General features: G+C 60.2%; 1 protein-coding gene across 4 annotated transcripts; it reads left to right on the forward strand.

Annotated features, from left to right (window-relative positions):
• Positions 1-411: 411 nt before the first annotated feature.
• On the forward strand, positions 412-12,740 carry RGS14 (regulator of G protein signaling 14). Of its 4 annotated transcripts, XM_051844470.3 has the most exons (15): positions 412-632; positions 7,277-7,298; positions 7,466-7,644; positions 7,941-8,033; positions 8,116-8,259; positions 8,724-8,867; positions 8,960-9,071; positions 9,353-9,462; positions 9,662-9,871; positions 10,876-10,952; positions 11,215-11,341; positions 11,420-11,501; positions 11,625-11,671; positions 11,749-11,848; positions 12,052-12,740. In XM_051844470.3, the coding sequence occupies exons 1-15, from the start codon at positions 588-590 to the stop codon at positions 12,252-12,254; spliced, it is 1,695 nt and encodes a 564-aa protein (XP_051700430.1). In that variant the 5' UTR covers positions 412-587; the 3' UTR covers positions 12,255-12,740. The 4 variants fall into 4 exon arrangements, with proteins under 4 accessions (XP_051700430.1, XP_051700431.1, XP_089191251.1 ...); XM_051844471.3 differs by lacking the exon at positions 10,876-10,952 and having other exon boundaries at positions 439-632; XM_089335125.1 differs by lacking the exon at positions 7,466-7,644 and having other exon boundaries at positions 439-632; positions 8,120-8,259.
• Positions 12,741-22,334: the final 9,594 nt, after the last annotated feature.

Genomic DNA, 22,334 nt, shown 5'->3' on the forward strand with positions numbered 1-22,334 from the left:
TGTGTGCAAGGTATCCACCTGTCTGTATACCTAGGGTGTGTATGCATGGGAGGACAGTACCTATGTGGCATGCATGGTAAGTACATATATGGATAAACAGGTCCCAGGGCACAAGTATGTGTGGCCCCAGGAACTCCAGGGAGCCAGGTACAAGGGTGCGCAGGTGTGTGAGTGTCCCTTTCCGTGTGCCGAACATGACCTTGGAGCTATGCAGGCTGAGCCAGATCCGGCTGGGCTCTGCCCCAAGCACATGGAGGCCTCTGGCATGCATTGGTGCCAGTGTGGGGCGCTGCCAAGGGTGCGTTGGCGGCATGTGTGTGCGTGCGTGAACGTGTGTGTGTGTGTGCGTGTGTAGGAAGAGGCGTTCGCTCTCTTAGACCTTGCTTCTTTCTGTGGTTTCGTTTCTATAGAGACACTTCCTGTGGCAGAGAAAAGAGGTAGTGAGCTGGTGTTTCAGGATGTGAGGGCCTGCGGAGCAGAGCCGGGCTCTCTACCGCCCGCCCGCCACTGTGCAAGCTCCGGCTGGTGCTCCCCACGGTCCCCATGGTGGGTGGCCCCCGCAGCGGGGACCCGTGATCAGCGGCGGCATGCCAGGAAAGCCCAAGCACCTGGGTGTCCCCAACGGGCGCATGGTGAGTGTGGGCTCTGGGCCAGGGCCATGAGGAGGGGTGGGCACACCCAGGGTGGAGCCCAGGAGGCACGCCCGATAGCCTGTGGGCCGCTAGCGGGCGGGAGAAGTTGTGTGCAGACAGCAGCAGGCAGTGCGTCCTGCTGCCCTCACCCCAGAACCCTTACAGATGGTCCTGCTGGAAGCTGGTGCAGCTGGGGATGCAAGCAGAGCAGACCGGGCCGGGCCTCTGGTCCAGCCCCCACGGCTCCCTCACCTGCTGTGGGGCTAGCCTCACCTAGAACTGACTGCATGCTGGGCTAACGGGGAACTCTGCCATGCCCTGTGCCCCCTGTCCACCCACATGGTGGCCCAAGCCCCCACACCTCACTCAGCCTCAGCCCTCTCCTCCTCACCCCATGCCCCGGGTGCCCAAGGCCAGGTTTGGTGCAGCCCTAGGGGGCTGTGTCCCTTAGGAGGCTTCTGGCCAGGACCGGCATTCTTTGGGCAGCCTTGGATGGGTCAGCAGGGTCAGGATAGGTTGGTGCAGCTTCTGCCTGTCCTATTCCTGGGCTTCAGGTAGGGCAGGGGTAGCGGAGCCCTAGGATGCCCTGATTGAGTTGCCCCACCCCCTCGGCCCTCTGCCTGGCTGCTTGGCCCCCGACCAGAGCTGCCCTCCAGGGTGCTTCCCCTCTGCTCTGCAGATGGGGCAGGGTGTGCAGGACTTCTCTTGTCTCTCAAGGGTGCCAGCCCACTTGGCAGAGCCCCCCCTTATGACACCAGGAGGACCTGACAGTGTCTTGGCCCTGGACCAAGCCCCAGCCTGTGGGACAAGGCCAATGGGGCCAGAGAGACCTGGTGGGTTCCAGTTCTGGCTCTACTATCCCTTGGAGCCTCAGTTTCCTTATCTGTAAAGTGAGGACATTGGACGGCTCCGAGAACCCTGCTGAGCTCATGAAGTGGGCAATGACTATGTCCCACTGTGGCAGCCGCATAAGCGTCAGCCCGATACCCCTCACTAAGAAGCTGAGCCATGCCCTATCCCCATCCTGCCTCCTAATTCCCAAGACCTGTTGCCATCTCTCCTCCTTCCAGCATCTTCTTATTGCCTAGCCCCCAGGCTAACTGTCGGGAAGACAGGCAAATCCTAGACTGACTCAGTTCCCCCACTCACTGCCTGCCACCAACTCTACAGAGAGAGTTCCAGAATAGCCCACCTGCCTTGCACTTCCACCTGGAGGCACGGTCCTGCTCACCCTCCCCTAGGTGTCCAGGCCAGCTGGAGGCACGGTCCTGCTCACCCTCCCCTAGGTGTCCAGGCCAGCTGGAGGCACGGTCCTGCTCACCCTCCCCTAGGTGTCCAGGCCAGCAAGCCACAGAGGAGGAGCCCCAGGCCCTCCCCAGAGTGCAGCTGGAGCAATGCTTCTGACACTGTGCCCGGAACTGCTGGGCAGCTGAAGGGGGTATGGGGACCTGGCTTCTCTACCCCAAGTCCCAAGCTCTGTCCCCAGTCTCAGTAAGCCCATAGGTGCTCCAGCTCCTCTCAGCACCTTTCACACACAGGTCCGCCTCTGCCCTTCCTGGGTCTACTCTAAACTGTCCATGTACCCAAAGGTCACAGATGGGCTGCTTGGCTGGCCACTGGGCAGTTTTGTGAGGCCACGCTTGGCTGGGGTGAGAAGCAGTGGACAAGCACCGATGTCCCTGCCAGGAGTTACCTTCCAGGAGAGCCTCAGAGGAATATATGCCATGCTGAGGGCTGCCGGCAAGCAGAGGGGTCAGCACTGGAGCCCCGCCCCCTGCACTGCCTGGCTCAGTTTCTCCCCCAGCTCTCCCACTGCCACCGCCACCCCCATCCCATTCCTTCATCACTCCCTGCAGAGGCAGCTTCGCTTGTCAGCCTCGTCTTTCTGCCACTCAGCTTGTCAGGCAGTTGCAGTGAAACCTGTCACTTAGCAGGCTCCAGCCCCCTCCCAGAGATGCCTTCACCCAGCCCCAACTGCCACCTCATTTGTTCACTCGCTCACTCCTTCGTCTTCCTCCCGTGGGCCCCCAAGACCCAGGCCCATCAGCCCAGGCACCTGCCCTCCAGCAGCTCCAAGTCTTGGCAGGGCACAAAAGACATGGGCGAGAAAGGCCAGGAGGAAGTCGGCTGTGGGTTTGAGCCAGCTTGAGGGGTCTGGTGAGAGAGAAATACCTTCTCCAGGGCCCAGGAGAGGGGTCTTGAAGGATGGGTGAGCTAGAGGGGGGACAGGACTCAGGCCAAATCCGGGATGTGGGCACACACGGGTCACCGACCAAGGGGAGGCTGGGAGTTGAGCCTGGAGAGGGGCACCACGTTCCATCACTGTCATCCGTGGGGTGGGGGACACTCGGTCTTCCTCTCCTGGAGAGGAGACTGCAAGGCCACGTGTTGGCGGGGGGCTGGGTGCTCCTGTGCACCCATGTGGACTCATGGAGGTGATGAGGCTGGGGCTCTCAGACCCCCCCCCCCCCCAGGCCCTGTCAGGTTGGAGGACCACATGCCCCGGTTCCAGTCCCAGAGAAGTCCCAGCAGGTTCCTCAAGTACTGAGGGGATGGTGGGTGGTGCCCAGCATAGGGGATTCTCAGTGGCCCGGCCCTGCCCTCCAGGTCTGCCCTCCAGAGGGCGCTGCAGTCCACCTCCAATTGGCCCTGCCCACCTGTGCCCCCAGGGCCAAGAGCCGGGGCCTCCAACCTCCCCAAAAGGAGACAGCTCAGAACAGGGGCAGAGGAGACCTCAGGCTGCAGGGTTGAGCAAACTCAGGCTCCGGTCTCAGCTCTGCCACCTCCCCGTGCCGCGATCTCCTCCTCTGTGAACCGAGGTCATAATACCTGCCACACAGGATCAGGACGGGAGGAAGCAGTGAGGACACGAGTTTATGCCGTCAGAGGGTGCCTGTTGCGCAGTGCAAACTCAGGAAGTTTGGGACTCCCTCTCACTTTCATAGCTCGCTCAGGCCGCCCACTTCCTAAGGATGGAGCGTGGCAAGCTGCAGTCTAGCCGTGTCGGGGTCGAGATGTCACGGGCACCACCACACCCTTCCTCACCGCTTCTTCCCCTTTCTCCCATTGGCTCACCACAAGCAAGCCGAGGTGGAGCAAGGCCACCTGCTCCAGCCCAGCTTCCCCAGGCCCGGCCACCCGCTTTGCACAGCACCGGTTGCGGGATGCCGCCTGCTGCTCTCTCACATACGGGGCCTCATGCGACTGTCACGTGGCTCAGCCCCCACGCTAGCCCCCGGGGGAAACAGGCTCAGGAGGAAGAGGGTGTTTGCCCCCAAGTGGCAGGGGTGAGGGCACACCCCTCCTGTCTCTGGGCTTCTGTCCCTCCACTGTTTCAATGCCAACAGGCTGGCAGCACCCAGCGGGGCAGGAGGGAGAATTGCACGTGGCAGACAATGGGTGGCTGGGGGTGCAGTGGGTGCTGGGGTCACAGCCCTGCAGTCTGCCAGGTGACAATGGGACAGGGAAGGTGCTTCTGGAGGAGGAAGCTCAGATGGGTTCCACCCTCCGAGGGGGGATAGAGATCAGACCAGGGTGGGCATTAGTATGGGGGAAGGGGTGTTGGGGACTAGTGTTTGGGGGTGGTGCACATCAACGGGCAGAGGCTGAGGAGGAGTCGGGCAGGGGGAGCGGGAGCAGAAGCCCAGACAGAGGACACAGCAAAGCAGGAAGTGCAAGTGGGCAGGGATGTGGGGAGAATGGCAAAGTTTGATGATGTGTTGGGTGGGAGTGAGGGGGAAGGAAGGAGTGAGGCCCAGGTAGGATTTTAGCCGTAACCCACCAACTGCACATTCGGGGCAGGGAGAGGGGTCAAGGGGAGAGGGTCCACCACTGGGGCGTGGACCTGGAGGGCCCTCAGCACCCAGATGCAGACACTCCAAGAAGCATAGCAAAGAAAACAGCACCTCGAGTGACAAGCCAAGCAGGGCGGGGGCTGGTTTTGGTCCCAGCGCCTTCCACTGCATCTGGGGCTATGCCCACGGGAGAGGCGCGGGGTGCAGGAGGAGGGCAGGACCAGGTCACCCTGTGGAGGGTGAGGGTGAGGCAGGAAAATTCCCAAAGAACCTGCGAGAGGGCGGTGAGGCTGAGAACACAGCCGCAGCTGCACGGCAGCGGGGGGAGGAGGCAGCGGGGCTGGGCGCAGGCACGTGCGGGCCGGGGGAGCCGCCATGCGGGGGAAGAGCAGGCTGCAAGGTGGTGGCCAGTTATCCCACCTGGCCCCTGCCTACCGCCCCAGGGGTTGGGAAGCACTGACAGTGGCGGGGAGGGAGATGGCCCTGGTGATGCGGGTCACCTGCGGGCATCCAGAGGCAGGGCTACAGGGCACAGGGGACTTGGGAGCCGGTCCCAAGCCCAGCTGCACTCCACACAAGTTTGCTTCTTACCCCAGCTCCGGGTGGGAGACGAGCCTCAACAAGGAGCCAAAGGAAGGCAGTGCTGGCTGGCACCGCAGCTCACTAGGCTAATCCTCCGCCTTGCGGCGCCGGTACACCGGGCTCTAGACCCGGTCGGGGCGCCGGATTCTGTCCCGGTTGCCCCTCTTCCAGGCCAGCTCTCTGCTGTGGCCCGGGAGTGCAGTGGAGGATGGCCCAAGTGCTTGGGCCCTGCACCCCATAGGAGACCAGGAGAAGTACCTGGCTCCTGCCTTCGGATCAGCGCAGTGCGCTGGCTGCAGCGGCCATTGGAGGGTGAACCAACGGCAAAGGAAGACCTTTCTCTCTGTCTCTCTCTCTCTCACTGTCCACTCTGCCTGTCAAAAAAAAAAAAAAAAAAAGGAAGGCAGTGCTGGGATTCTGATCTGGGTCTGAAAGACCCCCAGCACCTGTGTGCTTCCCTCCAGAGCAGGAGGTCACCAGCTCATACCTCCAGCAGAGACAGACACCCATCCTGATGTGACAGCAGCAATTACAGCTTCCCTGGCGTTGTCTGGCTGGTGAGCTGAGAGCCGTCACTTGAGTATATTCAACTCACCTGCTCGCAGCCACCCTCTCATCAGGACCCTTAGCTGTCCTGCTTTCATGGAGGGAGAAACCGAACGAGGCACAGAGTTGACGCCCCTTGTCCAAGATCACACAGCACAAGCGTGGACTCAGTGCCTCCCTCCCACTGGCTCCAGAAGTCACACAGGTGTGCCCAGCAGGCCCCAAGGGGCCTCGGAGGAACACACAGAAAGGCAAAGACAACTCAGTCCACACCTGGAGAAAGCAAGAGAAAGCTGAGGTTCTAGGCAGCGTCTCTTGAGTACTAAACACGAGACATCTTTTCAGTTAAAATAAATTCTAAAGGCCAAGATGATGATGACGCCTTACACATCACCAGAGGCTGCCATGTGACCTGGGTGCTCTCATGTGGCAGTGGGGAGCCAGCCAGGAGGGCGGGGGAGGGGGAAGGTGTTCCGGGGTGATGTCTGCAGGCCTCACTCCGGTGGGGATGCAAAGAGATGGATGACAGAAGTGCCCATGACAGGGCCTGGTGAACATGGAGGAGGTGAGAGCGTGACTCAAATCCTGGTGGGGGCCCAGGTGATGCGAGCAAAGACAGGCTGAGGGCAGCCGGCTCAGGGACTTCTGCTTTGATGGGGCACCAGGGGTCCCTTTTAGGACTGGCTGAGTTTGAGGGGCTTAGGGGACCTTTGTGTGTGGAGGGGAAGTTAGCAGGAAAGTGGCTGTGTATGTGTGTGTGTGTGTGTGTGTGTAGCTAGGATCTGTCCGAGGCAGAGAGGACCCAGGACAGAGCCAGTGCAGGGTGGCGGTCACCTTGCCTGGGTAAGAGCTTCTGTGGATGCTGGTAGGGCGAGAAGTGAGGAAAACCCTGCAAGTGTCATTCCAAGAGCAGGGTGTTCCTGTATCATTAATGCCTGGGCTTCCCAGAGAGCTCAGAGCAGTGCCTGTGCGGAGCACACAGCTGCACCAGGAGTGTTCGGGGGCCCAGCCTGGACCCACTCACTTGGCCCTCCAAAGGCGGGGGCGCTCCCAGTCACCCGGTGCTAAAGTGCATGAGCCACCGCTCTGTACGGTAGAACTAGCACCCTGTGCCTGGCCCAAGGTACAGTGGGGCCTGTGGAAGACCCTAGGCCCTGACAGGGAACAGTTACCTCACAGAGACAACTGGCTACAGAGACACCTGTCTTCCACAGAACAGCCACCCTTGGGCCCCAGCCCCTGCTCTGCACCAGCCACCTTTCTGTAGGCTGTACTTACAGCAAAGGGATCCCTGTCTGGGGAAGGAAGCTGCTACTATTAACATCATCTCCTGTTTACAGCTGGAGGCCTAGCCTCTCGAACTGCTTAGTTAACCCAAAGCCACACAGCTAGCAAGCAGCAGAGACAGGATTCAGGTCTACGGTGCATACCTGAGCTCATCCAGTCAATGCTGGGAGGAGAGGGAATCTGGCGGTGGCTGGGGGGGGGGGGGCACTGGAAGGGACCCAGATGACACCATGGTTGGCAAATGATGGAAGGGGAGCCAGGGGCAGCTGGAGCCAAACCCTGACCAAGCCGTGGCTGGCTGCGGGCAGGGAAGTGGACAGCACAGCTCTCTAGGTGGAGGGGAACAAAGCCAGCTCCCTGGGGGCTGGGGCTGGAACTGCCCCCTTGGGATTCCTTGCAGGGCTCTGCCCTGACTTTCTCTGTGGTCTCTTGTAGGTTCTGGCTGTCTCAGATGGAGGTAAGCGCGGGAGGCCTGGGGGGAGGAGAGAGAAGAGGGTGGACATGGTGGGGACCGGTTGCCACTTGCTGGCTTTCCAGAGGAGGTACCTGCAGACTGGATGCCCACAGGGGGTGGGAGTGGGCCTGGGCAGCAAAGTTCACCCCCGTTTGTCTGTCCCCCTGCAGAGCTGAGCAGCCCGACGGGGTCCCAGGGCCAGGGTGAGGGCCATGGCAGCTCCCTCAGCATCCACAGCCTTCCCAGTGGCCCCAGCAGCCCCTTCCCCACGGAGGAGCAGCCTGTGGCCAGCTGGGCCCTGTCCTTTGAGCGGCTGCTGCAAGACCCGCTGGGACTGGCTTACTTCACTGTAAGCCCTGGGATGGGGCGGGCAGGGTGCACAGCGCAGGTCAGCTGGGGGAAGTGGGGGCGTGGATGGAGGGCTGTCCCAGGGGGCTCTGCTGTCAGCTCTCTCCTCCTCCTCTCTTTCGCACCCTCTTCTGCAGTCTCCCAGCTGGGAACTTGGCTTTGTCCCTGGCTGTCTTTCTCTCTGGAGCTGGCTCCATCTGGCTGGCCCTATCTGTGTGGCCTTGTCTCTTGGCCCTGTCTGTGTCCCCGTCTGTGTGACTACGTGCCCGATGGCCTCTCTGTCTCCCTGGCTCCCAGGAGTTCCTAAAGAAGGAGTTCAGCGCGGAGAACGTGACTTTCTGGAAAGCCTGCGAGCGCTTCCAGAAGATCCCAGCCAGCGACACCAAGCAGGTGGGGGGAAGGGGAGCTGGGGCAGAGGGGTGGGGACAAGGCCTGGCCACACGCCCGACCGTCTTCTGGCCCTCCTTCCCAGCTAGCCCAGGAAGCCCGCAACATCTACCAGGAGTTCCTGTCCAGCCAGGCGCTGAGCCCCGTTAACATTGACCGGCAAGCCTGGCTCGGGGAGGAGGTGCTGGCCGAGCCCCGGCCGGACATGTTCCGGGCACAACAGCTTCAGGTGAGCGGATCGGAGGGCCCGGCCTGGGGTGCCCAGGGCGCGTCCTGCGAGGGCGAGAAATGGACGAGGGCGTGGTCGGGTTTGGGGGCGGAGCCCGAGTGGGGAGGGTCGAGACGAATTTGAATGCGAGGACTCAGCTAAATGCAGGGACAGGGCCAGGGGCCCGGGTCGCTGGCGGAGGCTGCTGGGAAGGGAGGAGCCTAGCTGTGCTGGGGGCGGGGCCCAGAGTAGGTGGGCGGGTCGGGTCTGTGGTTGGCTCTTAGGAGCCGGCTGGGGGAGGAGCCTCGTTGTGCTGGGGGCGGGGCCAGAGTAGGTGGGCGGGGCGGGCCTGTGTGGGGCTCTCAGGAACCGGCCCGGGGGCTTCCCCCTAGGCTGGGGCCCGGCCGGGGACTCAGGTGTCACTCCGGGGGTGTCGCACCTCGGGTCCCCGGCTTCAGTTCACCGCCCCCTCACTTGCCTCGCAGATCTTCAACCTGATGAAATTCGACAGCTATGCGCGCTTTGTCAAGTCCCCGCTGTACCGTGAGTGCCTCCTGGCCGAAGCCGAGGGGCGCCCCCTGCGGGAACCCGGCTCCTCGCGCCTCGGCAGCCCGGACACCACCAGGAAGGTGCGGGCGCAGGGCGCGGGAGGCCGTCTGCGGGCAGGGCGCCCCGGGTACGGGCCCGCCGGGGTGTGCCAGCGCCTTCCATGTGCCCGCAGAAGCCGAAGCTGAAGCCTGGAAAGTCGCTGCCGCTGGGCGTGGAAGAGCTGGGGCAGCTGCCGCCGGCCGAGGGCCCCGGGGGCCGCCCGCTGCGCAAGTCCTTCCGCAGGGGTGAGGGCCGGAGCGGCTGCCGAGACGGGCGGGGGCGGCGGTGTGGCAGCTCTGGGAGCGCCCCCTTCATCCTCCTGTGCCAGGGACCGTCCAGGTGTGCGGAAACCCAGATACCAGTGCCGGAGCCCACTGCGTTCCCCGGGTGGCTCCGCTCCTGGGCTGGACTGCAAGAAGCTCCCCCGCGGGAGTGGAGGAGCCAAACCTCGCGTGGGCCCCTCCCCCAGGGCTCCAAACAAGAGGTAGGGGCGGGAGGAGGGGCTCACGGCCTCCTTTCTCCCTAGAGCTGGGCGCAGGCACAAACTCCGCCTTGCGTCGGGAGTCTCAGGGCTCCCTCAACTCCTCAGCCAGTCTGGACCTCGGCTTCCTGGCCTTCGTCAGCAGCAAATCTGAGGTGAGCCCACCGCAGAAGTCAAGCGTGGCCCTCGAACCAGACGCTGTGCTGCTCGGTGGTCTTCCCAGGCCCGTCCCGGCTTCTGCTCCCTGCCTTGCTCTCTGCCTCGCCCACCCCTCAGCCGCCTCCTGCTGGTCCTCACCACACTGGTCCCCAGCACCAGTGCAAGTGCACATAACCTCCTCCCACTCCCGCCCAGAGTCAGAGCCACAGGAAGAGCCTTGGGGGCCCCGAGGGGGAGAGCGACAGCCGGCCAGGGAAGTACTGCTGCGTGTACCTGCCCGACGGCACCGCCTCCTTGGCTCTGGCCCGACCCGGCCTCACCATCCGAGACATGCTCGCTGGCATCTGTGAGAAACGAGGCCTCTCCCTGCCTGACATCAAGGTCTTCCTGGTGGGCAATGAACAGGTACAAACCCGGCCTGCACCAGGGCTCACTCTCCCCTGATCCCTGCCCGGCTCCATCCCTCATCCAACCCCATCCTTGTCATCCCTTCCTCCCTGATTCCGGCCCCCTACCCCACTCCATCCCTGGAGGAGTCAAACCTGCAGAGTCTCTTTGGGGGTCAGGTCGGCATTTCTGGCTGGTGCCCGGAAGACTTCATGGAAGAGGCAACAGTTGGTGAGGGTGGGGTGCAGTTTGGCTGGCAGAGCTGGGCGGGGTGGGGGATATCCCATGCAGAGTGACCAGCTTAGGCCAAGGCCTGGACATGAGTACTTCCAGGGCACGATCAGGGCCTGGAGCGCGGGGCTGTGGGGCAGCAGCGGGAGGCATTCTGCCCACTCCCTCGGCCGCCAGGGCCCAGATGGGTTTTCATAGGCTAAATATAGCTCCACCACCCACACTCCACCTGTCCCTGCAGCCTGCCTGGGCCTACTGTCTGGGACAGGCTGCCCCCCTTTCCCCGCCCCTGGGCCCAGCCAGGCAGCGGGGCCTGGGGGGGTGGTGGTGGTGGTGGTGGTGGTGGTAATCACTAGTTACTCTTTGTGCACCAGTAGGAGGGAATGGTGTCCCAGAAGGCGCAAGGCCTGAGTGGCTGACCAAGGTGGGGGTGAGGGAACAAGTGTTTCCAGTGAGTCTGGTTGGGTTTCACAGGCCCCAGGGCCAAGGAGGCAGCTATCCAGGGAGCAGATGCTGTCCCAGTCCAGGAAGGGTAGGCGGGTGACTCAGGCCTTACGCTTGGCTATCCTGAAGCAGCTCAGGTCCTCTCCCTAGCTCTGACCCGCATCCCTGCTGCTCTTCTCCTTGGCCTGACCCCTACCCCACCTATCCCCCTAGACCTGTCCCACCCAGCCACTCTTCCCTCTGACCTTTAGGGAGCCCCGTGGGTGGCCACCAAGGACCCAAGGTGACTCCCAAAGGGTGGCTCCGGGTGGGGTAAGGGATTCTTAGATGGACCCTGGCATCTGCAGAAGGCCCTGGTCCTCGATCAAGACTGCACTGTGCTGGCAGACCAGGAAGTGCGGCTGGAGAACAGGGTCACCTTGGAGTGAGTGTCCCGCCCCCAGGCCGGGTCCCAGCTTAGAACTCCGGCCGCCTCAGACCGGATTCCGACTACTGGTCATCCAGTCCTGTCTCAGGCCCCGCCCCTTGTAATACTAGCCCCTCCCCCGAGCAAAAGCTCCGCCCCCTGAGCCGGTCCCGCCCTCCCCGGTTCAAGCTGCAACCCCTCTCGCGTCTGTGCTGGGGTGGGTCTGGGGAGACAGGGGCTGGGCCGCCCGCCCCTCTGCAAGCCCGAGGGTCTTGCGCAGGCTGGAGCTGGTGGCGCTGGCGCGCGTGGTGCGGATCTCGGCCAAGCCCACCAAACGGCTGCAGGAGGTGCTGCAGCCCATCCTGGAGAAGCACGGCCTGAGCCCACAGCAGGTGTCGCTGCATCGGGTGAGCGGCGGAGGGCCCGAGGCGGGGCGGGGCGGGGCCGGGCTCCGGCGTCCTGCGCGTTGCTAACCTCTCCCGCAGCCAGGAGAGAAGCAGCCGCTGGATCTGGAGAAGCTGGTGAGCTCGGTGGCCGCCCAGAGGCTGGTTCTGGACACTCTTCCAGGTAGGCGACACTAACCCGGTGGCTTTATCTCTGGAGACGCCTCTGGCCCAGGAAAGGGGCGGGGGGAGGGGCGCCGTGTTCCAGACGGGAGGCAAACAGGAACCGCGGCGCCCCCTGTCACAGGTGTGAAGATCTGCGAAGCCAGGGACACATCCCCCCGCCGCAGTCAGGTGAGCAGGAGCCCTGGCGCGACCTCCTCGGCCCTAGTACATCTCCCGGCCCTGACTCTGACCCCAAGGTCTTGCAGGGCTGCCCTCCTGGAACCCAGGACAAGGCTGCCCATCCCCCTTCGCTGCTGGAGGCTCCCAGTGGTGCCACCGCGAAGAGGCAGACCTGTGACATTGAAGGTACATTGATGGCATGGGGGACCGGGGACAAAAGGGAACAGCGCACAGGGGTTGGGGGCTGTGGAGGGAGGCACCAGCGAGGCTTGAGCTGAGGCAGGGGGCTAATGCCATTGGGGCTGGAACAGGCAGGCTGGTTGGCAGCCAGAGAGGCTGTGGCTGGCCGTAGTAAGGTAGGGTGAGTCCCTGACTCTGGCTGACCCTAGGTCTTGTGGAGCTGCTGAACCGGGTGCAGAGCAGCGGGGCCCACGACCAGAGGGGCCTGCTGCGCAAAGAGGACCTGGTGCTCCCAGAATTCCTGCAGCTGCCTGCCCAAGGGCCCGGCTCCCAGGAGGCCCCACCACAGACCAAACCAGCGACCCAGCCCAGCGTGGGACCCTCGGACTCCAGTGCCCACTCGGCCCTCTGACAGCTGCCCGAACACCCAGGCTGGCTGCATGGCACCTGGTGGCGAGCTGCGCATGCCCTGAGTCCCGCTGCATGCCCTGTCCGTGTCCCGAGGGTTCCTGGCCCCTTCCTGCCATGGGCAGGCCCACAGGAATAGCCAGGAGTCATGGAGAGGAGACCCCCGGGGCCTCTCGCTGGATCTCCCATCCGTCCCTTGCAGCCAGGCCACTGGGGGAGGTGGGCTGAGCCCCTTGGTGCAGGCGTGCTCAGCACAGAGGGGCGGTGTTGGCAGTGCCAGCCTCCCCAGCCTGTGCCAAGCGTCAGCAGAGGGCAGGAGGGGCCGGCCCCTCCTTAGGGAGCTGGGGGGAGTGAGGCCTGGGGGTGCAGGTGGGCAGCCCCTGCCTCCACCTGCTGAGACTCCATTGTTCATGGGGATTTGCCGTTGGCTTGGGGCAGCTGGGTTTGTCCTGAATGTATGATATTGTTATTATAATTATTATTATTCTGCCCTGAGTTGTGTTCCTTGTGTGCCTAACCCCCACCAACCATACTGCTTCTGTCGCCAAGATCGGTGCCAGGAAGCTCTTGGGGACCTCAGGATGTGTGTCCTGACTTCCTGTTTTCAGCACCTCTCTTCCTGACTACACAGAAGACGGGGTGTGTTGGCGGGGGGGAACCCTCTGGGGAGCTGTGCCTCTGCCTTCCTTAAGCTGCTGCTCTGTGGTCTCTGGATCTGAGTCCGTCGTCCTGGTCTCTGCTGTCTGCTGCCCTGTGGGACTGAGTTGTCTCTGTGCACACATGACTAGGGGCTCCTTCAGCTACCTCAAGGGCGTACAGAGGACACTGGTTGTTGTGGGGGGCAGATTCTCACCCCTTGGCTGCCTTGGAGCCCACACAGGGAGAGGAGGCAGAGAGGACCTCCAGGAGGGTCTCCAGGAAGAGAAGTCAGAACCAGTCCCAGCCCAGAGAGGCAAGTGTGGCCCCAGAGGAGGCAAGGGAGCCCACAGGAGCCTCACTGGAGAGGCCCCAAGCTGTCTTCCCAGGTCCAGGTCTTTGTCCCTTCCGCTAGGGAGGCCCTGACCCAGCTCCTCCCCATGCTCAAAATCAGTGGCATTTACTGGCCCAGGCTGCTTCTCTCTGGGGACTTCAATCCTCTGCCCCCTCAGCCCATTTTAACCCACCCCAGCTGCTGGGGTAGGCTGCTGGCCAATGAGAGTACTGCATTGCCCCAGTCAATCAGATACTCCATGCCCCCAGCCAATCCGAGCAGCCCATTCTCCTGGCCAATCAGCCCACCCCGTGTGTTCCAAGTCAGGATTCTGATCCTGGTGTTTTCTGTCACCTGCGGGGATTTGCAGATGGGCCTGTTGGGAGAGAATGTGAATGGAGGTGACAGTGACAGTGGGGCAGGACTTCTGGCGGGATTCAGCCGGGATGCAGGCTTTCTCCTGTTCAGGCCAACAAACCTTTCTGGGTGTGTGATTCTGGGACTCACAGCGAGTGTCTGAGACCTGGCACCCCCAAAGTCCTGTTTCAGAGAAGCACCCAGTCCAAGTACCTCGGAGGGGCTTGCCCTGGCCACCCCACAGGAGGGCTTCTTTCAGAACACTTCCCACACCGCCATCCTGGGAGGAGCCTGGTCCACCTTATCCGCCAGCCACTCCATCCTCTGGCCTAGTGAGCTGATGTAACAGCCAGGGACTGCTTAGCATCAGGGTCCAGAGTGGGGCCGGGGTAGAGAGGGAAGCAAACCCAGAGCCCCTTCCCCTCGCCAGCATCCTGGGACCCGAGGCTCTTCCCTGAGGGGACAACTTACCACATGCCAGGGACAGAGGGACAGCACAGCCCCAAGGTACCCTATGGGGCTGCCCCCCCCCCCCCGAATTGGCAGGTCCTGCAGGCCAAGGCACCCTTCACCCAACCCTGCATCTCTGCAGCCCTGACAGTAACACCTGTCACCTTTAGGGGCCAATGGGATTGCCCAATGAGCTAGAGCCCTCCCCACCCGAGGTGGCTTCTGCAGGGGGAGGAAGTCACATTTACCAAGTTCCCAAGTTACGTGTGCTCCATCCCTTGTCACCGTTGTCTTCACAGCAAAACAAGCAGGCTGCAGGAGGGGACGTGACCAGCCCAGGAGGTTGTCACTGGGTCTTCACCAATGCTGGAGCCACAGAGACCCCTGAGAGGGGCCAGGGTCCTATTGGGGGAGGGTACATTGGTAGGACCCCCATGGGGCCCAGTTTGGGACTTTTCTGCTGAAAACAGAACAGCAGAATGTGAGTCCAACATTAGCCCCAGAGGATTGCTCCCAGGCACGAGGGGGCACTGTCCTGCAGGGTTGTCATCTTGGCCCCAAAATGGCAAACAACCACACATGCCACACGTGGTGTGTCCACACTCTGCAGCGGCACGCAGCAGGCACAGACTGGGCACAGCCTGCCTTGAGGTGGGAGGTTTTGTGAGATGTGTTATTGTTCAGGGACATAAAGCCAAGCCGAGCAGTGCACGTGGGATGATGGGTGACTTGTGAAGAGCAGGCATTTGTCCTGCTCACACCTGTGGAGCTGGGGCATCCGAGAGCAGGGCACAGCAGCCAGTGGCAGCCTCCTTGCTGCCTCCTCGTGTGGTGGAGAGACAGCCAGCTTCCAGACAGCTTTTTTTTTTTTAATTTTTAAAAATGTATTGAATGACACAGTTACAGAGAGAAAGAAAGAGAGCGAGAGATCTTCCATCCACTGATTCACTCCCCAAATGATCACAACAGCCAGGGCTGGACCAGACTAAAGCCAGGAGCCAGGAGCTTCCTCTGGGTGTCCCATGTGGTGCAAGGGCCCAAGGACTTGGGCCATCTTCCACTGCTTTCATAGGCGCACCAGCGAGGAGCTCGATCAGAAATGGAGCAGCCAGGACTCAAACCAGCTCCTCCATGGATGCTGGCACTGCAGGCAGCGGCTTTACTTGCTATGCTACAGCGCCAGCCCCACCTTGCTCTTTTTTTTTTTATTTTGAAGATTTATTTATTTATTTATTTATTTGAAAGGCAGAGTTACAAAGAGGCAGAGGCAGGGAGAGAGAGAGAGAAAGGTCTTCCATCCACTAGTTCACTCCCCAAATGGCCACAACACCTGGAGTTGAGCTGATCCAAAGCCAGGAGTTAGGAGCTTCTTCTGGGTTTCCCACATGGGTGCAGGGGCCCAAGGATTTGGGCCATCTTCTACTGCTTTCCCAAGCCATGGCAGAGCTGAATGGGAAGTGGAGCAGCTGGAACTCAAACTGGCGCCCATATGGGATGCTGGCACTGCAGGTGGCAGCTTTACCTGCTATGCTACAGCGCCAGCCTCCCAGCTTGCTCTTATAACATTCCTGTCTTAACTCATGAATCCCATGGTTCAGAAATGGATGCCTCGGGGCTGGTGCCGTGGCACAGTAGGTTAATCCTCTGCCTGTGGTGCCGGCATCCCATATGTGTGCCGGTTTTAGTCCTGGCTGCTCCTCTTCTGCTCTTCTGATCCAGCTCTCTGCTATGGCCTGGGAGAGCAGTGGAGGATGGCCCACGTCCTTGGGCCCCTGCACTCACGTGGGAGACCAGGAAAAAGCACCTGGCTCCTGGCTTTGGATCGTCACAGCTCCGGCCATTGCGGCCATTTGGGGAGCGAGCCAACGGAAGGAAGACCTTTCTATCTCTCTCTCTCACTGTCTGTAACTCTAACTCTCAAATAAAATCTTAAAAAAAAAAAAAAAGAAAAAGAAAAAAGGAAATGGATGTATCCGCTCACTCTATTGACCCAGGCACCTCCCTAAGGCTTTACCTCTCAACACTGCTGCAGTGGGGCCCACCAAAACCACTGCAATACCTTTGTCTTCACACACACAGGCACTTTCAAGTGTACAGAAAGGAGTGAGGGTCCCGGAAGGACTCCTGCCAAGCTGACAAGAATATGGGGGAGAGACCAGGGTTGGGCCAGTGATCACAGGAGACATTCACCTTAGTTTGTTTGTTTGTTTGTTTGTTTGTTTTTTGACAGGCAGAGTGGACAGTAAGAGAGAGAGACAGAGAGAAAGGTCTTCCTTTTTCCGTTGGTTCACCCCACAATGGCTGGAAGCGGCGCGCTGCGGCCGGGGTACCGTGCTGATCCGAAGCCAGGAGCCAAGTGCTTCCCCCAGTCTCCCATGCGTGTGCAGGGCCCAAGGACCTGGGCCATCCTCCACTGCACTCCCGGGCCACAGCAGAGAACTAGACTGGAAGAGGAACAACCGGGACAGAATCCAGTGCCCCAACTGGGACTAGAACCCAGGGTGCCGGCGCCACAGGCGGAGGATTAGCCTAGTGAGCCGCAGCGCCGGCCCACCTTAGTTTTAGCTTCTTTCTTTTTCCCCAATTTATTTATTTATTTATTTATTTGAGAGGTAAGAGTTACAGACATTGAGAAAGAGAGACAGAGAGAAATATCTTCCTTCCGTTGGTTCACTCCCCAAATGGCCGCAGCAGCCAGAGCTGCGCCAATCTGAAGCCAGGAGCCAGGTGCTTCTTCCAGGTCTCCCACATGGGTGCAGGGCCCAAGGAGTTGGGCCATCCTCCACTGCCTTCCCGGGCCACAGCAGAGAGCTGGACTGGAAGAGGAGCAGCCAGGACTAGAAGTGGCACCCATATGGTGGAGGATTAACCTACTGTGCCACGGCTCCAGCCCCTACCTTCTTTTTAAAGTGTGTGATTTTCCGCCATGCTGACTGCAGAGTTCTTCCAGGCCCCTCTGTGCCACTGCTGGCTGCTCACCCCCACCAGGGCTCCAGTTCTGATGGGAGCCTGGGCTCTCTACCTTACCCTTTTGGTTTGTCTGGGTGTGCCCCTCTGCCCTCATACCCTCTGGGACACCCTCCTGCACAGCCGCAAAGCAAGCCTGGGCCGGGGGAAGACCCAGTTCTTTCCTCCAAGTCTCTGTGCTCCCACAGTCCCTCAAGGCTGCTGGCCCTCCCCAGCAGCCTGTTCAGGTCCCACCTGCAGGGAGCAGGGACCCGACTATGACCTCAACCCTCAGACCTGCAGCAGAGGCCAACCCGTGGGACATGGGCCGACTTGACTCCTGGGGACCAAGGGAAGGTGAAGGAGTGTCCCCTTACCCCCTCACCAGCTGGGAAACTAGGAGAGGGGTCTGTCCTGTGCACACTGCACATACCATGAAGGAAAGGCAAGAACACACATTCACATGTGGACCACTCTGCATCCCCCCAGCTCCCGTGTGCAGACGCCACCAGCCAGCAGAGCAGGTGTGACCCCCGTAGGACCAAGCCCATGGATTCCAAGCCTCCAAGAGACAATCTTGCTACTCATCTCTTCTCCTTTTCCCTCCCCGACAGTCTTGGGACTGGCAGAGGAGGTGGCACGAGGTGGCACAGGCAAGCCCAGACACCCAGTGACTTCAGTTCTGGGCCAGGGTGGGGGCAGGTAGAGGTACCGGCTGCTCACCTGGAGCCCGCACTAGAAGTGCTGACGCAGCAGTGGGCTGGTGCTCCCTGGGGCAGCCACCTTTACCCACCAGGGTGAGCGCAAGGTGCAGCCTGCAGGGGGCTTGGCTGTACCAGGTGCAGGTCAGGTGACTCTGGCTTCTGAGAGTTCTGGGAGCTGGAATTCCACTTCCACAGGGAAACGCAGGCCAAGAGACGGAGACACACACACAGCAGGTTACACTGAACCAGGTGTAGCCTAGGCTGGGCACAAGGCCGTGAGCTTTGCAGCTCCAGGGGGCCACCCTCCATGTCCTCAGTGGTCCCATTGGGGCCCAGGGAGAGCTGGGACCACAAATGTCTGAGAATGCAGGGTCTGGGCTCTGTGGCCACCATGAGACCTGTCTCCAGAGCACTGGCTTGGGACAGGGACAGAAAACCAGGGAGAGTGGATTCAATTGTGGGTGCTGACTGTTGGAGCCCAGAACACAGCACCTGGAGCCAGGAACTTGATGAGAGAGCCGAAACCTCGGTCCCAGCACCTAGGACTAGAACTTCAAGTTTGACAGCCACAGCCTGAACCTAGAGCTGGGAGACTCAAACTCTGGACCGGGAGCCCGGGAAGTGAATTGAAAAAAATGCAGTCAAGGCCCTAGAACTCACTGTGAGAGGCTGCCAAGGAGCGTGGGCCCGAAAACCCAGGGCTAAGCTCCAGGCCTGCACTCTGGAGCCCAGACCTTGGAGCTCCAAGTCCGGAAATGCAGGCGCCAGAGCCTCCCCCAGGCCTGGCCCCTGGGGCCAGTGTGAAGGGCACAGGGCTGCAGCCACAGAGGAAGGCACAGAGGGGAACAGGCTTTCTGAGAAAAACCCAGAGCAGCCTCAGCTCTTTTGGTCACAGACTTTGACCTTGTCAGTAAATGAGTGACCGGCCACCCGGAGCCACCAGGGTTACTCATTATGCAGGGGACTTATCTCCCAAAAGGGGCTGGGGCCCCCTCAGGACAGCCACTCTGGCCCTGGGCCCACAGGAGGAGCCTCGGATGAGACGGTGTCTGGGGCCCGGCCTGCTCCAGGCTAGCACTGGGCAGCTCAAATTGAATTCCAAGTTCTTCAGGAACAAAGCCAAGAGAGCCAGGGGAGAGATGGCTGTGCCCCCAGAGGAAGGTGCCAGGTGGTCTTCCCCACGCCGTCATGCAGCCTGGTGCCAGGAACTGCTGTGGCCACAGTGTGCAGGGGGTGCATCTGCCGTGTGTGCAAGACACACACGTGATGGTGTGCGTGTGCAACCGTGTGCCCGTCCGGGGCTGGGATGAGATGACTGCTGCCATGTTCCTAATGTCCAGTGCTGTGGCGACTCACATGTTCGCCAGCTCGGTAACACGCTTGTGTTACCTCAGACTTGGCTGACAGGGAGCCCTACAATGGGGTGACACCTGGCCCCCCAGTTTGCCAGTTCCAGGACAGGGTGCTCTTGATCGCCCCCAAATGTCAGGTGCCGTGGAACAGCCACATGCGATACTTAGGGAGCAGCTGCATGGAGCAGAGAACACAGACGCGCTGGCTGTGCCAACCGTCACAGCTTGTAGTTCCGGGACGGCACTCTTGTTCTCGGGCGTTCTCCCCTCTGCACCTCCTGGGGACAGTGTTCCCGCTGGTGCGATGACATCCTGTGCTCATACAGCCTCTCGCACTCACGCTGGCCCTGCTGTCTCCTTCCCCAACAGGGCGGGCCCCGTCCCTGCCAGCCTCCACCTGCTACATCACTGCTCTCAAATGGCCTGACCCTGAGGCAGCATTTTACCAAGCTGGTCAGCGTGGCTGTCAGGTTGTGGTCCTACCTGGGCTTTTCAGCACTCCTTCTGGCTCCGTCCCTCTGCCTGAGCCCCACCTTTAAGTGGGGGTGCTCCCTGGGGCACGACTTCCTAGACCTGGCTTTAGGCTGGCAAGGTAGCAGATAGCTGAGTTACGAGGACAGGATGCTGGGATTTATGCTAAACAGTTCATGTGGTGGTGGTGGGGCAGCATTTAAAAATAAGAGGGGTGGGGCCAGAGTTGTGGCACAGCAAGTGAAGCCACCGCCTGTGACACCAGCAGCCCATCTGGGTGAAGGTTCGAGTCCCAGCTGTTCCACTTGTGATCCAGCTCACTGCAAATGTGCCTGGGAAAGCAGCGGAAGATGGCCCAAGAGCTTGAGACCCTGCACCCATGTGGGAGAGCTGGGTGGAGTTCTTGGCTTCTGGCTGTTGTGACCATTTGGGGAATGACCCAAGCAGATAGAAGATCCCTCCCTTTCTTCCTCTCTCTCTGAAACTGCATGCAAGTAAATAAATCAACCTTTTTTTAAAAAAAGATTTATTTATTTATTTGAAAGTCAGAGTTACACAGAGGAGAGGTAGAGAGAGAGAGAGAGAGAGAGAGAGAGAGGTCTTCCATCTGCTGGTTCACTCCCCAGATGACCACAATGGCCAGAGCTGCATGATCTGAAGCCAGGAGCCAGGAGCTTCTTCAGGGCCTCCCATATGGGTGCAGGGGCCCAAGCACTTGGGCCGTCTTCTGCTTTCCCAGGCCACAGCAGAGAGCTGGATCAGAAGTGGAGCAGCCAGGACTCAGGGGGCAGCTTTTACCCTCTATGCCACAGCACCAGCCCCTATCAACCTTTAAAAAAAATGAGAGGATGTGATTGCTTCTGTTTTGAAATGACAAACGGAGGCTTTTGGGGGGAGTGGGGGGAGCCCGGGAGAAGAAGGAAGAGCATTTGGGAGGCAGGTGCAGTCACCCAAGGGAGATGGCGGTGGCTCAGGCCAGTGAAGCGGGAGGTTGGGGAGCACCTGGAGAAGTCAAAACTGGGTGCCTGGGAGTGGGTTAGAACCGTGGAGGCAGCAGAGAAGGAAGCCTCCAGGGCCAGGGTGGATGGACACAGCTGGGAATTCGAGGAGGCTGGGGGTGAGCGGCACAGCAGGTACTCAGACACACGGCCGCCTGCCCCTGCAGAGCCCTGGCGGCACCGCCAGTGCACACACGTGCTGGCGCATCCTCCTGCTTGCCTCCTCTCGGGAGCAGTCCCCGGTCTGCTGGGCTCCCAGGAAGTCTAGGGAGGACCTGCCAGAGCCCGAGCACAGACGTCACGGGCACCCCCATCTAGAGGGACACACAGACTACCAGTGACCAGGGATGAGGCAAGTAGTGAGGGGGCCAGGGGGCTGGAGTGGGGCTGCTTTCTCCGCAGCTCTCAAGAGTCCCCAAGGCAGCTGGGGTCAGCTTCAAAGGTTTGCTGGGATAACTAGGCCTGTAGCAGCCCCACCCTCCAAAAACTGGATTTGGAAATAGCAACATAAATCCCCAGCAATTCGGAATGACATGACAGGGTCTTCAAGGACTTCATGGAAAATGCATATTATGAAAAAACTGCATGGATTTGGGGGCAATTTTTTTTACACCAAAATAAGCTCATCTTTTAATTCCATGTTCCATGAGCATTATGAAGCCCTCTTGTATCTCTGTGATGTGTTTGATCAGTAACTCCTCCCCACTGGACCCAGAGCTCTATGACATCAGGGAAAGTAGTCTCACAGGTGCCATACATCATTACCTCCGCAGGTAAGCTGCCGCCAGGGATATCCACATTCCAAGTTGGAGGACCTGGATTTGAGTCCCGGCTCAGCTCTCCATTCCACACCCTGGGAGGCTCAAGTACTTGGTTCCCAGCCACCCACGTGGGAGACCCAGATTGAGTTAGGGCTCCTGGCTTCAGTGTGGTGCAAACCCATCTGCTTCAGGAATTTGGAAAGTAAACCGGTGGATGAGAGACCTTTCTCTGTCATTCCAAGTCTCTGTCTATTTTTCAAATAAATAATTAACAATTTTAAAATAGGGGTTGGGGTTGTGGTGCAATGGGTTAAGCTGTCACCTACAATGCTGGCATCCTATATGAGCACAGGTTTGAGTCCTGGCTGCTCCATTTCCAATGCAGCTCCCTGCTGATGTGTCTGGGAAGGCAGTGAATGATGGCCCTGCCACCCATGTGGGAGACCTGAATGGAGTTCCAGGCTTCTTGGTTCGGCCTGGCCCATCCCCAAACACTGTGGCCATTTAGAGAGTGAGCAGGCAGATGGATGATACTTCTCTCTCTCTAACTCTGCCTTGCAAATAATAAATAAATCTTAAAAAACAAAGAAAGGAAGAAAGATTTTTGGGGGCCCGGCACTGTGGCGTAGGAGGTAAAGCTGCTGCCTGCAGTGCCGCTATCCCATATGGGTGCTGGTTCTAGTCCCAGCTCCTCCTCTTCCGATCCAGCTCTCTGCTATGGCCTAGGAAATCAGTAGAAGATGGCCCAAGTGCTTGGGCCCCTGCACCCATGTGGGAGACCCAGAAGAAGCTCCTGGCTTTGGATCAGCCCAGCTACAGCCATTGCAGTCATTGGGGGAGTGAACCAGCAGGTGGACAATTTCTCTCTCTCTCAATCTCTGTCTCTGTCTCTCTCTCTCTCTGTAATTCTGCCTTTCAAATAAATACAGAGACAAAAGTAGAGAGAGAGAGAAAAAGAGGCCTTCCATCCACTGATTTACTCCCAAATGGTCGCAACAGCCGAACATGGGTCGATCTGAAGCCAGGAGCCTGGAGCTTCTTCCAGGTCTCCCACGTGAGTGCAGGGGCCCAAGGA

Source organism: Oryctolagus cuniculus, chromosome 6 (genome assembly GCF_051225735.1).
Source record: "Oryctolagus cuniculus isolate XC-2025 breed Fujian yellow rabbit chromosome 6, ASM5122573v1, whole genome shotgun sequence".
In the NCBI taxonomy this organism is placed as follows: domain Eukaryota; kingdom Metazoa; phylum Chordata; class Mammalia; order Lagomorpha; family Leporidae; genus Oryctolagus; species Oryctolagus cuniculus.